The sequence below is a fragment of the Solanum pennellii genome, chromosome 12, assembly GCF_001406875.1.
Source record: "Solanum pennellii chromosome 12, SPENNV200".
NCBI classification, from domain to species: Eukaryota; Viridiplantae; Streptophyta; class Magnoliopsida; order Solanales; family Solanaceae; genus Solanum; species Solanum pennellii.
In genome coordinates, this window is record NC_028648.1 from 57,255,589 (window position 1) to 57,271,370 (window position 15,782).

The 15,782-nt window shown below is 32.4% G+C and overlaps 3 protein-coding genes across 3 annotated transcripts; 2 read left to right on the forward strand and 1 right to left on the reverse strand.

The window, feature by feature from the left end:
• The first annotated feature begins 355 nt into the window (after positions 1-355).
• On the forward strand, positions 356-1,081 carry LOC114073842. The gene has a single exon (XM_027913800.1). The coding sequence runs from the start codon at positions 356-358 to the stop codon at positions 1,079-1,081; it is 726 nt and encodes a 241-aa protein (XP_027769601.1).
• A 302-nt stretch (positions 1,082-1,383) lies between these two features.
• Positions 1,384-2,322, forward strand: LOC107006393 (uncharacterized protein K02A2.6-like). The gene has a single exon (XM_027913801.1). It carries the CDS (start codon positions 1,384-1,386, stop codon positions 2,320-2,322), a length of 939 nt encoding a protein of 312 aa, XP_027769602.1.
• A 10,601-nt stretch (positions 2,323-12,923) lies between these two features.
• Positions 12,924-13,956, reverse strand: LOC107005626 (peamaclein-like). Its single transcript, XM_015204269.2, has 2 exons — positions 13,806-13,956; positions 12,924-13,353 (listed from the first exon to the last, which is right to left on the reverse strand). The coding sequence occupies exons 1-2, from the start codon at positions 13,888-13,890 to the stop codon at positions 13,169-13,171; spliced, it is 270 nt and encodes an 89-aa protein (XP_015059755.1). The 5' UTR covers positions 13,891-13,956; the 3' UTR covers positions 12,924-13,168.
• Between the last annotated feature and the right edge of the window lie 1,826 nt (positions 13,957-15,782).

The window sequence follows — 15,782 nt, forward strand, 5'->3', positions numbered from 1 at the left end:
TTTTCAAACTTTTGAAGAAGGATGTTGCTGTCAGATGGACAGAAGATTGTCAACGAGCTTTTGAAAAAATCAAGGAGTATTTGTCCAACCCCCCCCCCTCCCCGTGTTGGTACCGCCTGAACCTGACAGGCCTCTCTTTCTATATCTTTCAGTAACAGATAATTCTTTTAGGTGTATTCTCGGGCAACATAATGCTACAGGAAGGAAGGAGCAGGCTATCTACTACTTGAGCAAGAAATTCACTAGTTATGAGGTCAAGTACACCCTTTTGGAAAGGACGTGTTGTGCCCTAACTTGGGTAGCTCAAAAGTTAAGGTATTACTTATTGTCCTACACAACTTACCTCATATCAAGGATGGATCCTTTAAAGTACATCTTTCAGAAGCCAATGTCAACTGGAAGACTCGCGAAATGGCAAATTTTGCTCACTGAATTTGACATTATATATGTCACTCGCATTGCAATGAAAGCCCAAGCTTTGGCAGACCACTTGGCAGAGAACCCAGTCGATAGTGATTACGAGCCATTGGATACATATTTTCCAGATGAAGAGATTAACTCAATTGAGGAAGTAGGTTCAAATGGAAATCAAGCCTGGCAATTGTACTTTTATGGAGCAACCAACACAAAAGGCACAGGGATTGGGGCAATTTTAATATCCCCCACAGGGCAACATTACCCTGCAACAGCTCAACTTCGCTTCTTTTGTACAAATAACACGACTGAGTATGAAGCTTGCATCATGGGTCTAAATATGGCAATAGATTTGGGTGTGCAAGAATTAATTGTGTTGGGAGATTCTGATTTGCTTATCCGACAAGCTCAAGGCGAATGGAAAACTCGAGACCTCAAGCTCCTTCCATACAGACAATGTGTGGAAGATCTTAGCAAAAGGTTCATGTACATCGAGTTTAGATACATCCCCAGGTTTCATAATGATTTGGACGATGCCTTGGCTACTTTGGCCTCAATGCTTCCCTATCCTGAAAACACTTACATCACCCCATTAGAGATTCAAGTTCGGGACCAACATGGCTATTGTAATACAGTGGAAGAAGAACCTGATGGTGAGCCATGGTAATCAGACATCAAGAATTTTTTGAATACAGGGAGATTCCCCGAACATGCCAACAGAAGCCAAAAAAGAACTATTAGACGTCTGGCTAATGGTTTCTTTTTGAGCGGGGATGTTTTGTATAAACGAACTCCGGATCTGAATTTATTGAGATGTTTGGATGTTGAAGAAGCCGAGAAAATTATGAATGAAGTGCACGGTGGGGTATGTGGACCACACATGAACGGATATGTCCTTGCAAAAAGGATAATCCGGGCGGGGTATTATTGTCTTACCATGGAAAGGGATTGCTTTCACTTTGTGAAAAAATGTCATCAATGTCAAATCCATGGAGATCTCATTCATTCACCTCATTCAGAGTTGCACCCCATGGCTGCTCCTTGGCCCTTTGTTGCATGGAAATGGATGTAATCGGACCAATTGAGCCAAAAGCCTCTAATGGACATCGATTCATTTTGGTTGCAATTGATTACTTCACCAAATGGGTGGAGGCGATAACTTTCAAAGCAGTCACTAAGAAAGCGGTCTTGGATTTTGTTCATTCAAACATTATTTGTCGATTTGGTATCCCAGGAGCTATCATCACAGATAATGCTGCAAACCTCAATAGTAATCTGATGAAGGAGGTATGCGAGCAGTTCAAAATTATGCGCCACAATTCTACTCCATACCGACCAAAAGCCAACGGAGCTGTGGAGGCAGCCAACAAGAATATCAAAAAGATTCTGAGAAGGATGGTTCAAGGCACTAGACAATGGCATGAGAAGCTGCCTTTTGCACTTTTAGGATATCGCACAACAGTGCGCACCTCGATTGGTGCAACTCCTTATTTGCTGGTGTATAGAACTGAGGTTGTGATTCCAGCGGAAGTCAAAATTCCATCTCTTCGAATTATTGTCGAGGCTGAAATTGAAGATACTGAATGGGTCAAAACCCGACTAGAGCAACTCGCATTAATATATGAGAAACGATTGACATCTGTCTGTTTTGGTCAGCTTTATCAGCAAAGGATGGATCGTGCATACAACAAAAAGGTGCACCCAAGACACTTTGAAGTAGGTCAAATGGTCTTAAAGTGCATTCTCCCGCATCAAGAAGAAGCCAAGGGAAAGTTTGCCCCAAATTGGCTAGGTCCATATCTTATCAAGGAAGTATTGTCAAAAGGATCCCTGCACCTTACTGATATGGAAGGAAAAATCACAGGCATAATTGTTAATGCAGATTCAGTCAAAAGATACTACATCTAATGCATTCTAAGGTTATGCGACAAGTTTGGGGTTGAAAGAACAAAGGCACCTCTTCAAAAAAAATCTCTCTTTGAAAAATTTTGAACTACGTTTGACCTGATTCCGAAAGGATACGTAGGAAACCCTTTAGGGGTTCGGTCATATAAAAAAAATCAGTTTTCCAGTATTCACAGAAAATTGGGGCATTGTTTTTTTTATTTATATATAATAATGTCAGATTGTAATTCTGTTTATTTTGGCAACCGACTTTTTGATCAAATCTGAAAATGATATTAATCATCAAAGGCAACATCGAAAAAAAAAGAAAAAAAACTTATGAGTGAAAACCCTTGGGGGTACCATAAGTAAGTAAAAAAAAGAGAGAGAGAGTCTTATCGGTGAAAACCTTCATAGGCATCATAAGAAGAAAAAAATAATAATAAAATCTTAAAGGTGAAAATCCTACGACCACCTTAAGATAAAGGGAGAGAACACCATGAATGAAATCTGCAAAGATGATCATTTCTCGACACCTCTGCATAAAGGGCACATAAATCAATCGACGATGACTCAGATTTTGAGGACTAAAAAACTCAAATGGATCAAGGGGCAAGTCCAAGTGCATGTCATGGTTCAATCAAAGTCGACATATTCCTCCAGATAAGTTCTCTTTCTCATTTTTAAAGGAATATCCTTCATTAAGTTTAAAGTCTTCTTGATCCAATCTTTCATACTCTTAAGTTTGATATTTTTTTTATTTTTTTTCTCTTTTTGATATAATCTCTTGACAAAATAAAGTAAAGAGTGCAAAACTTACTACGGGTTTCCAAAAGTAAAGCTGAGTATCTGAGTTGACAAGCCATTGAGCAAGGACGAAAAACACCTCAGATCTTCACTAAAAATTCATAAAGGTCATCATTCTTTGGACATCACTCGCACCATGATATTTGGTAGTACCAAAAGATCAAGGCCCCTGGTTAACAAAGAGGGAGCTTCAAAGGTTGCTTAACCAAGGAGTTGTAGTAGAGTTGAAGAAATTGGTCATGAGTATGGTCAAGTCGTTGGAGAACCAAGGCCACAACCAACCACCACTTTAAACTAACAATTTTCTCTTTTCATTTGCTCAACACAGAAAGAAAAAAGAAATGCAGGGTTACAAGTCAAAAGGAAACATCACAAAAAGGAAGATCTCCAAAGTCTTCAAATGTGTTGTGTTTCATTTCATTCTACTCGCATTTTTGCCTATTAATGCGAGAGTTTCGGGAATTACTCTCCAATCTGAATTCTGTGAAATACGCACACGTCCTTTATTCATGGGCAATACGCACCATCCTTTGTTCATGTGCAATACGCACCTGTCTGAATTTCGTGCAATACGCACCAATCTGAATTCCGTGCAACAAGCACACATCCTTTAATTATGGGCAATACGCACCAATTGGAATTCATGTGCATTACGCATCAATATGAATTCCGTGCAAAGCGCACACATTCTTTATTCATGGGAAATACACACCATCTTTTGTTCATGTGTAATACGCACCTGTCTGAATTTCGTGCAATACGCACCAATCTCAATTTCGTGCAACAAGCACACATCATTTATTCATGGGCAATACGCACCATCCTGTGTTCATGTGCAATACGCACCAGTCTGAATTTCGTACAATACACGTCAATCTGAATTTATGTGTAGTGTGCACCAGTCCTTATTCACATGCAATACATATCAATTCTCTATTCATGGGCAATACGCACCATATGCATATCTGGAGCAATACGCACCAACATTCATAGGTTATACACACCCTATTCACATTTTGGGGATACATCCAATCTTAGAACAATGCGTCTTATTTGGAACTCTCAGGGCAACACACCTCACTTAACCTATCCATTCTAGGGTTATACTTCCTAGTTCAAGATTCTCATATGTTTCTTCTATTCTAAAGGAAACATATTCTTCATGGGTTCTTCATTTTGTGATCTTGAGTTTTGATTTTCAACAACCAACTCAAGTTAAAACATGCACTTAAGAATGATTCACCAGCCACCGAGACAACATGAAGATCGATCTCAATGATAATGCAGAGAGAAAGTGAAAGATCTAGACAAGATCCTAAGAAGATACATCAATTAGGGATCTTGTAACATTTATAATGTAGAGAGACATAGTTCTCTAACTTTTTTTCTTTGTAACTATAGGTAGTAGATGATTACAAGCAATATGAAGCAATCTTTTGGCCATTGTTTCTGATAGTTTCGGCTATCAAAGTTTCTAGAACTACACTGATCTGATTTTCTTTTAATTAAGGATATGTAGGCAACCTCTGAAGTAAGGTTCGGTCATCTTTTTCAAAATGGCTTCATCGGAGTTTGAAACAGTCAAAAATTAGCCACTTCGTTCACTTTCTTTGCTTGAAAACTCTTCATGTTTCCAAGCAAAGAGGGGCATGCTGTGAACACCTAATTTTTGACGTGTTTATTTTACTCCTATAATATTTTAGTAAGGAATTTTATTTTTATTTGTATTTTGGGTGTTTGTTTTTATTATTTTATTGGCTGAAATGACCCAATTTTGTTTAAATTGGGCTGGTTTAGATCAATTCTGATGGCCCAATATATTTTGACCCGATCAATAGAAATGGTCAGGATTGAATCTCAACCATTCATGATATTTTGATCCAAGGCCTATTATTGGACCCAAAAACAAATACAAAACTCCAAAAACTTAGCATTTTTTTAATTTTTTTTTTATATATTTTTCTTCTTCCCCTTACTACCATGCTACCGGCCGACCACCGCTGTCGCCATCACCGCCTGGTGGCCACCACCTTTTTGGCCGAAAAATCTTTAAAATTTTACCATCTTTTCCTTTCACCCTCCTCTACCTAAATCTACAAACCTTTCATCCATATCTATAGCCAAACTCCGTAGATCTAAGGAAAACCAAATATTAATTTTTACTTTTTTCCTTTGATTTATAAAGTTCCGGTCATTCTCATCCCAAACCCTTTACATAAATGTGTAGAGCTCTTCAAGGGCTATCATTTGATATAAATTTTAAGTTCAAAATCCGTCAAATAATTTTCTGGCAAAGTTTTCCGGCGACCTTTATTTACCCAGAAGTTATGTCAATCTTTCCCCCCCTCTCAATCTTTATCCAAATTCATCATTATCTTTTTTTGTTTGACCATATAAGTCGTTTGATGTCGGATTTGTATTATTAATGTTCTTTAAGTTTATCATGCTGATAATTTGCTTGAAGTATTATTATTATTATTATTTATTTATTTATCATTTTATTCGATTTATGTTTATTATTTTTTATTTTTTATTTTTATTTTTTTCTGCATTATTTTGTTATGTTTGATCTTTAAAATTGTTTAGATATTTAGATTTTGTGTTAGTGGATCAATTTGTTTGGGTCTTGATGAAATGGGTCAACATTTGGGCCTATTTTAGATTTTTCAGATGACCCATCAGCTATTATTCAAACAATGAATAAAAGAAATGGGTCATCTACATGACATTTGGGCCTTTTATTTTCAGATGACCCATTAACTATTATTCAAACAATGAATAAAAGGAATGGATCATCTAAATGATATTTGGGCCTATTGTTTTCTGATGACCCATATAACTATATTCAATTAATGAAAAAAGTAAATGGGTAATCTAAAAGGGCAAATGAATCATTCAATTAATCTGATTTTTCTTAAAACAAAAAATTAAAAAAAAAATAAAAAATGCATTGGTCATCTTGGGTGGCACCTTGGGAAAACAAAGAGTTCAATGCATGCATTGACTCTTAAATTTTCAAGAAAAGTAGGAGGCTTAATGTTGAACACCTATTTAATGTAATCTTGAATTAATGTTTATGTTCTTTTTATGTTTTTTTTTTTAAAAAAAATTGTTGATTTTTTTTGCTAAGTTTATTATGATTTTCGTATGATTATGTTTATCCTTATGTAATTTAGTTTGTATATTTTTATTAATTTATTCTATAGTGTTTCTCATATGATTGTGTTTATTATGATGTACATACATATTATTAATCATATTTAGTTTAAATGTTAGCTTTAGTAAGTAAAAAAAAAGGTAAAAATAAAATATAACAATCGCAATTTTTAGTTTTTGGTAACTTTCTTTTTGAAAAAACGAACTTAAGAAAAAAAATAAAAATAAAAAATGTAAAACTAGTCATTTTTGCAAAAGGATTTAATCTGGTCATTTTTGCAATAAAAGAAAAATGTAAATCTGGCTATTTTTTCAAATATATATATATATATATATATATGATCTTTTTTTTAAAAAAAATCTCTTAAATAAATATTTGATTTGACTATCAAAGTAAAAATACAAATTTGATTAATTTGACTTAATAATCTAACAAGTAGAAAATTTGTTGTTTTGCAATCTTCTATCAAATAAGTCAAGGTAGTCATTTTATATAAAAAAAATTTACCTAATTGGTCATTTCTTAAATTTTTATCAATATAAAAAAAATTAGAACTATTATATCTTTAGTTTAAAAGAGTGTTTAATTGTAATTTTGTAAAAGTTCTTTTTTTGTTTTTTCTTCTTTTGTTGTCATTGTCTAGTAGTAAAATTTATTTTTTTTTTCTTTTGGTAAAACAATAAATATAAATGCTAGAAATTTTTTAATAATAATAAATAAATAAATACTAATTATTTCTTGGTCTATATGTTGCACCATTTTCTTTCATGCATTTTTATCATTATTTTTTTAAAAAAAAATGAGTAATTAATTATTGTGTTTTTTTAAAAAAAATAAAATAAAATTTCAAATACCATCATGTGTTCAGTTACGATCCTTGGTGTGTATTCTTTTCTAAAAAGAAGAGTCTTGTGTGTGGTTACGCTCTTAGGCCAACAAAAAATAATTTAAATAGTAATTAATACAATTTTCCCCTTTTATCTAAAATAAATAAATAAATTATTTTAGCTAAATATAAGTTAATAAAGCGACCGTGCTAGAACCACGGGACTCGGGGGGTGCCTCATACCTTCCCTCCGGTCAATAGAATTCCTTACCCAATCTCTGTTTTTCGTAGACCAAAAAAAAAAAAGTTTTTATTAAACTAAGAACTATCTGGTGACTTGAAACACCTAAAAAACTCAATTTCAAGTGGCGACTCTACAAAAAAAAATATTTTTTAAAACCCGTCATATCCTCAATAATTGTAAAAAAAAAATAAAAGAGGTGTGACATATTTAATTGAATTTGAACTCAAAACTATTTTATATTCAAATAAGGCAAAATGGTTTGGTAGACCCCTGTACTTGTATGCGTTTGTATTATAAACCTTCTACTTAACTATTTACCAAGCAAACCCTTAAACTCAATCAAACGAATATTTTCAAACCCCTCTCGTCATGTGTGTAATTCACTCGCCTTGAATCGATAACATGTCATATTCATGTCACATAAATTAATTACATGTCATAAATATCTTTATTATTTATTTTTAAAATTATCAAACAAAGTTTTATTAAATAAAACATAAAATAATAGATTTTAAATTGATTAAATTTTGGGACTCCACACCTATTCAACAGTGTAAATCTAAATTCACCGGCAAAGTCATCGCCGCCACTGTTTTTCTTGCCGGCAAGACCTTCAGGTCTCCATCTCCATTACTAACTTCACTAGTTTCCTTTCCTCTTTCTCCAATCTCCAAAAAATTAGTAATCCTAAGACAAAATACCACCGGCGACCCACCATGGGCCGTCTCTCTTCTTCGTCCTCTCCGTTGTAACAATAAATCCCCTCGCCGCCTCCCGATCTAGTGAAAAGAAATAGTGTCGCCTCTCTCTTACTCCACTTTGAATTAGTAGACTCTGATGAGGCGAAGAGCATCCCCATAAAATCAACGTCGCTTTCTCCCTTCAGTAATAACAACTTGTATGTGACGATAATGAGATGTCAATATACTGCTAAAGTTGATAAGAAATGTATAGAAGAAGGAAAAATGAGTAGGGCAAGAACGAAGATGGCGGCTGGAGTTGAAGGAAGAGGATGACCTTTTCTAAAATTCATTTTTTCTTTTTTTGATTTATTATTTTAGTTTTTAATTTTTTTATTTGAATATTATACTTTAAAATATTTTTTAAAATTTAAAATGCAGTTCACCCGCCTTCTCATGCGTGTAGCCACTCTCTTATGCAAACTCAACCATTTAAATGCCACATAAGTCTGATTAGTGGTGGTCAGAGGGGTTTGATATATTGTATTTTATTGAGTTTAAGGATTTAGTTGATAAACTATTAAGTAGAAGGATTCACAATATAAACTCATACAAGTACAAGTGTTCACCAAACCATTCCGCCTTCAAATAATAAAGGGAAAAGGAACAGATATACCCCCGTACTCTAATAAATGGTACATCTATACCCTCTCTTATACTTTGTGTCCACATAAGTCCCTGTCATTCAATTATAGGTACACATATACCCCTCATTTTTTACACGTGTCTTAATCCTATTGAACTACCCGTTTGATCCCTTTTTTTAACCCATAAACCAACCATCCGCCCCATAACCCCATATCCCACCCCAATTTTCTCTAAAAGTAATCCTAAATAAAAAACCCAAATTAATTAAGATTCATGGGTTAATTTGGGGACACGAACTGCAACAATACCAGCATCACGAGGAGCAGGCACTTCCTAACGGTAACAGACCCACATTTCCCTGTAACCTTGCAAGGCACAGTGTGTGGCTTCCCAATCTTGTTACCCCAGTAACCTCTCCTCACTGATAGCTTAGCCAATATAATTCCTCCACGAATGGCAGTAGCGACTTCCTTCTAGCACTTAACACCCAAATCAATAGTGGCGGAGCTAGGATTTTCATAAACAATGTTCAAGTGTCAAAGTGAATCTGTTCTTCTTAAAAAGTGGAAAAAAATTGCTACTAGTGAAAGTCGAACACACAAACACTTTAAATTTGTGTATCTTTACTCTTTCAAGACGCCTGAAACCACTAGATTACATCATATTGTTGTGTCAAAGGTGTCTAAAATATATTATTTAGCCACTTAGTTTAATATTTTACTTATATATTTGGTATAATATTTCAATGAATGGTGTCTAATTGAACACCCTGATACAATTGTGGCTACGCCACTGCAAACCAACGTGACCATTACCGTCACCTACAACAACAAACGCCTTGAATCTGGTTCTCTGTTCGGCACGGGTCTGCTTTTGAACCGACATGATGTTCATCACCTCATCCTTGAGAGATGGTCGCCCCTGGTAATATTTTTGTTTGAACATCTGGATCAAATGCACCAAGATCCAAATTACACACAATAGCACCCAAATTAATTAGGATTCATGGATTAGTTCGGGTCTAATTAATTCCTTTTAGAGGAAATTGGTTGGGTTATTGGATTGTGGGGCGGATGGTTGGTTTATGGGTTAAAAAAGGGGTCAAACGGGTAGTTCAATAGGATTAAGACACGTGTAAAAAATGAGGGGTGCGTTAGTGAGAGGGGTATATGTGTATCTATTATTGGATAACAGGGACTTATGTGGACGCAAAGTATAACGGAGGATATAGACGTATTAAAATTCGAGGATAAATCTATCCATTTTCACAGTAATAATACGTGAAAAAATTAATTTATACCTTTGATGCAATATTTCATGATGGTGCGTGGTGTAGCCGGCCAAATAACTTAATTTAATTATTCAAGTATGTTAATAGCAAACTATTAGTTACTAATTCTGAATTTAATTAAAATTAAGGAGTATAAATTAAGTGTTTAATTTCTCGATTATTAATTAATTTAAAAACTGTAACTGATTTTTATAACAAAGAAGAAATAATTATAAATAGCATAACCTAGATATTTAGTGAATTTTGCCCCGAAAATCCCATCTTTTAGTTAACCTACTATCATTATCCCTTATAAGTTTTACAAATTTCTAAAATTCCTCATTTTTCCCCATCATATTAATGTATCTAGCGCATTAAATTAGTGTATCTCGCACATCATATTAGTGTATCTTACGCATTACATTAGTATATCTCGTGCATCAAATTAGTATATCTAGCGCATCAGATTCGTGTATCATGTACAAAATGTACCTCGCGCATCAGATTAGTGTATCTCACGTGTTAGATTAATGTATCAGCGTTTATATTATTGTATCAATTTTGAATAATTTTATAATTATAAACTTTTAAAAAATAGATTATAATTTGCCTTAAAAATATATAATTTCTGTAATTTGCCCTTTAATTATTTACGTCAACTTCACAATTCAAGAAATTAAAGCCCATATACAGTATATCTGGTACAACTCATTATCAAATTCCCAAATTTATTTTTGATTATATGTGATTGATCGAATAATTTGATACGCACCACGCCCTTATATTCGCTCTAGTGTTCATTAAACGAGTTTGTCCATTTATTCAATTTTGATATTTTTATGAGGTTACTAAGACCCTTAAATCTTAATAGAAAACATTTGTCCCTGAAACTTGAGTTACAGAATGAGATACATGTCTTTTTCTTAAAATTTAAATAACAAATAAAATAAACTATGAAATACCATTGTTAATAAATATTCAAACAAGTTATAAAAGCTCAACAGATTGAACAACATAAAATAAAATATTCAAAAGAACCCCCCATTTGTTCAGTTATTGGTTTTTATTATTATTATTATTATTATTGTAATCAACCTTATTTCATGACAAACATGGCATATCAAGGATTTGTGCCTCTATATTTGTGTTTGACAAACAACAATTTGGGGAAAAGATTAAGTAAATTCAAGGACATTTAGGCCCTCCCTTAGAGTTTTTCTTGTCCCTATAGCAAGGACACTCATCTTTATTTCCACTTGTTCCAGAAGGAACACAATGACACTCTGCACAATATATTCCACATTACTTTAAACATCTGTCCTGTTGTCCTGCCTTTGAACACCTAAAGTTGCACTTTGAATTACAGAACTCTACGAGCAAAAACATAACCGCTTCTTATTAAGATAAGAACACGAAAAACTAAACATACATAGTAAATGGTCCTCCTTATATGTCCAAGAAAATATTGAAAATAAGGGGTAATCTAATGTAGTCTCTTCCTTAAATATGTAATTGATAATTATACGCTATCTTGGAAGAGTGAGTGTACAATAATTTTTCTAAAATTAATGTGTGCATTCTTGAATTTCAAAAATAAAGAATATTTTGGCTATAGATCAAAAATATTAGTAAAAGATAAGATGGTTTGTAAATGTAAAGACGGAGCTACAAATTTAATTTTATGGATTTCGAATTGAAAAGTAACAATTATAAGTGATTATAAGTGAATTCAAAATTATCAGTTCGATCAAAATCAATAATTTTTTTTATTGAAATAAGGTATTTATATCAAGAATTTTACTGAATATATATAAATTACCTGAACCAGCAATAGTGGCTGGAATGAGGAAAGAAGTAAGAACAAGTGCCACCAAAAGCAAAGTTGAAAAATATAGCAAATAAAAAATTCATATTTGTATGTTATATCAAAGTTTGCATAATTGCGCTCCATAGCAAACATAGAAAATGTATAATTCGCTATACATATACAGTTGAAGCAAATTGTATAAAACGAAGTGTATAAAACAAGAAAGAGAAAGACACTTGGCAGAGAATTGTATAAAAATGAAGTGTATAAAACGAATTGTATTATTATAAGTGTATAGAACGATTATATACAATTTTGATTTGTATAAAATGAGAAAGAGAGAAAAACAAAAGAGACTTGACAAGGAATATACAATTGAATCGAATTGTATAAAACGAGAAAGAGAGAAATTAGATACAATTTGAAAATTGTATAAAACGATAAAGAGAGAAAGCCAAAAGAAACTGGGCAGGGGAGTATTTTTATTGTATAATTATAAGTGTATAGGACGAAAATATATGTACTTGCATGTGTATATACAATTTTCTCACGCTTTATACAAACAGAAACACAATTTATACATTTCGCTTCTGTTTATATAAGTGAGAAAGGCGAGGGTGGCAAGCGAGATTTGGGAGAGTGGCGAGCGAGATCTGGAAGAGGAGAGATAGGGGAACAACAATATATGTATTTATACAATTTTCTCTGCTTTATACAATTAGAAACAATTTTTATACACTTGTGTTTTTATAAAAAGTGAGGAAGCGAGCGAGAGATTGGAGGAGAGTGGCGAGCGAGATATTTGGAAGAGAGGCGAGCGAGATATTTGGGAGAGAGGCGCCTGGCAATTTTTTGCAAACGTTTGCTATGGATCACAATTAATTCAAACTCTAGCTACTTTATTTATTTTAGGTTATTAGTTTGCTATTATATACAATTTTCCCATTTATTTTTTATTAGATGTGATTGATCGAATAATTTGATACGCCTCACGCTCCTATATTCGCTCTAGTGTTTCATTAAACGAGTTTATCCATTTATTTAATTTTTATATTTTTATGAGGTTACTAAGACCCTTAAATCTTAATAGAAAACATTTGTCCCTGAAACTTGAGTTACAGAATGAGATACATGTATTTTTCTTAAAATTTAAATAACAAATAAAATAAACTATGAAATACCATTGTTAATAAATATTCAAACAAGTTATAAAAGCTCAACAGATTGAACAACATAAAACAAAATATTCAAAAGAACCCCCCATTTGTTCACTTATTGGTTTTTATTATTATTATTATTATTATTATTATTATTATTATCATTATTATTATTGTAATCAACCTTATTTCATGACAAACATGGCATATCAAGGATTTGTGCCTCTATATTTGTGTTTGACAAACAACAATTTGGGGAAAAGATTAAGTAAATTCAAGGACATTTAGGCCCTCCCTTAGAGTTTTTCTTGTCCCTATAGCAAGGACACTCATCTTTGTTTCCACTTGTTCCCGAAGGAACACAATGACACTCTGCACAACATATTCCACAATACTTTAAGCATCTGTCCTGTCGTCCTGCCTTTGAACACCTGAAGTTGCACTTTGAATCACAGAATTCTACGAGCAAAAACATAACCGCTTCTTATTAAGATAAGAACACGAAAAACTAAACATACATAGTATATGGTCCTCCTTATATGTCCAAGAAAACATTGAAAATAAGGGGTAATCTAATGTAGTCTCTTCCTTAAATATGGAATTGATAATTATATGCTATCTTGGAAGAGTGAGTGTACAATAATTTTTCTAAAAATTAATGTGTGCATTCTTGAATTTCAAAAATAAAGAATATTTTGGCTATAGATCAAAAATATTAGTAAAAGATAAGATGGTTTGTAAATGTAAAGACGGAGCTACAAATTTAATTTTATGGATTTCGAATTGAAAAGTAACAATTATAAGTGATTATAACTGAATTCAAAATTATGAGTTCGATCAAAATCAATAAATTTTTTTTTATTGAAATAAGGTATTTATATCACGAATTTTATTGAATATATATAAATTACCTGAACCAGCAATAGTGGCTGGAATGAGGAAAGAAGTAAGAACAAGTGCCACCAAAAGCAAAGTTGAAAAATTAAGCTTCATCATTCAATGAAGGATTTTATTTTTCAAGTGAATAAACTTCAAGTCTAGATATGGTACTTATTTATAGGGGAGAAAGGTTGGTAACTAAAGGTGTGTCTGGTAAGAAGGACAATGTTATGTTGAAAAATTAATGGGTCTTTTTTATTTTTTAGTGTTTGTTAATCAAGTAAAAGAATATTAACCAAGAGTGTTTATATGTAATCTAGCAAAATACGATGTGAATGGTATGGGAGTATGAAGCGGATGTTCAAGGGTGGGATTGGAGATGTTGACTCGGTGGAGAGGAGACAGTGATGTTGAAAACATAGAATGTCACTCACAAAATTTGTTTTACTAACTTAGAGAAGTCATTTTCTTCAATTATAAATAATTAGATTTTTAAAATATCTGACCAACCAAATAATAAAAAATCAAAAAATATTTTTCTCCGTATACCAAACTCACTCTTAGGAGGAAAGTGATGTCTAACCATATATAGAGTCCAGGCTGTAAATCTGGTGTTTTTTGCGTAGACGTAGTGTTAATTGACCTCATATCCAAATGTGACAGCTTTCATTTCACCACATCCCTAAAATGTTTAGTAAGTTAATTGAAAAGTAGATGCTTCATTTATTTAATTACTTCCCATCATGGAAGGGTTAAGTCTTTTTCTTAAATAAGGTAATAAATAGTACTATTTTAAAGAATTTTTGGCTAAAAATATCATTTAACTATATTTCAAATTTAAGTTACATCCTTAAAGTATTATTCTCAGCAGAAAATATCCTTCAAATATTTAAAAGTGACCAATTTCCATTCTTATGTAAGATATCGTCAAAAAAGGAATCCTATAAAAACATAAGCAGTCACGTGACTATTAACAAAAGTTTTTTTTTCTGCATAATTTATTACTTGCTATATATGAAGTTTCTGAAAAAAATATTTACAATCATAGACATTATTGCTTACAGAAATTAAAAAATGTTTGAAAGGTGTGAGGGCACACAACTATTTTTCTCATTTAGGAACTGACAGAAGTTGGAGCTTAATCATCTTTACCTTTTTCATAGCCAACCTGTATTTAGATCAATACAATTTTTGGACCAATCTGATATTGAAGTGATCAAAATATTGCATTTTAGTTTCTTTCTACATTATTAGAAGTAAAAGTCTCTAACAAACGCCGCTTCTAGCATATTCAATTGAGAAGAAACATATTCCAACTAATAATATTTTTAATATCAAATTCATGAAAAATTGTCAAATTAAAAGATTTTGCATAATGCTAAACTCAATTACCAAAAAAGTTCATGATAATATTTTTGGCATATCTAAGAATAATAATTAGGAAGGAATGACTTAATTTTTGTGGGATTTTTAGTTTTCTAAGGATGAAAATTTTTCACTATAAAATACTTGAAGGATGTTTTCCACTAAAAATGATACCTTAAGAAAGTAATTTAAGTTTGGGTATAATTTAAGGATGATTTTGGCCAACAACTCTATTTTAAAAGGCAGGGTTGGGACTTGCTTTGGGGCGGCGTCTAGCAAAACGCTTTGACTTAATTCTATGAAACTTACGTCCTAAGCACATTCAATGTCCAACGTTTAGGGTTCGCCTAACAAATCTTACACAAATTGTGTTAAATTTTTTAGTTAACATCATTGACCTTCATAATTTTTTAATAAATGAATGTTACTTAATAGTTTTTCCTTTAAAAAAATGAGAATAACTTAAATAACAAATTGCAAATAATTGTAATATCACATATTACTATTTGATTATAATGTAACAACAATTATATATTACATAATATTTCTTTTAAAACTTCATAGCTAAAGTTATTTCTTCACTTATCCAAATATGAATAACAACTTTCACTTCACCTAAAATCTTTAGTAAGTTAATTGAAGAG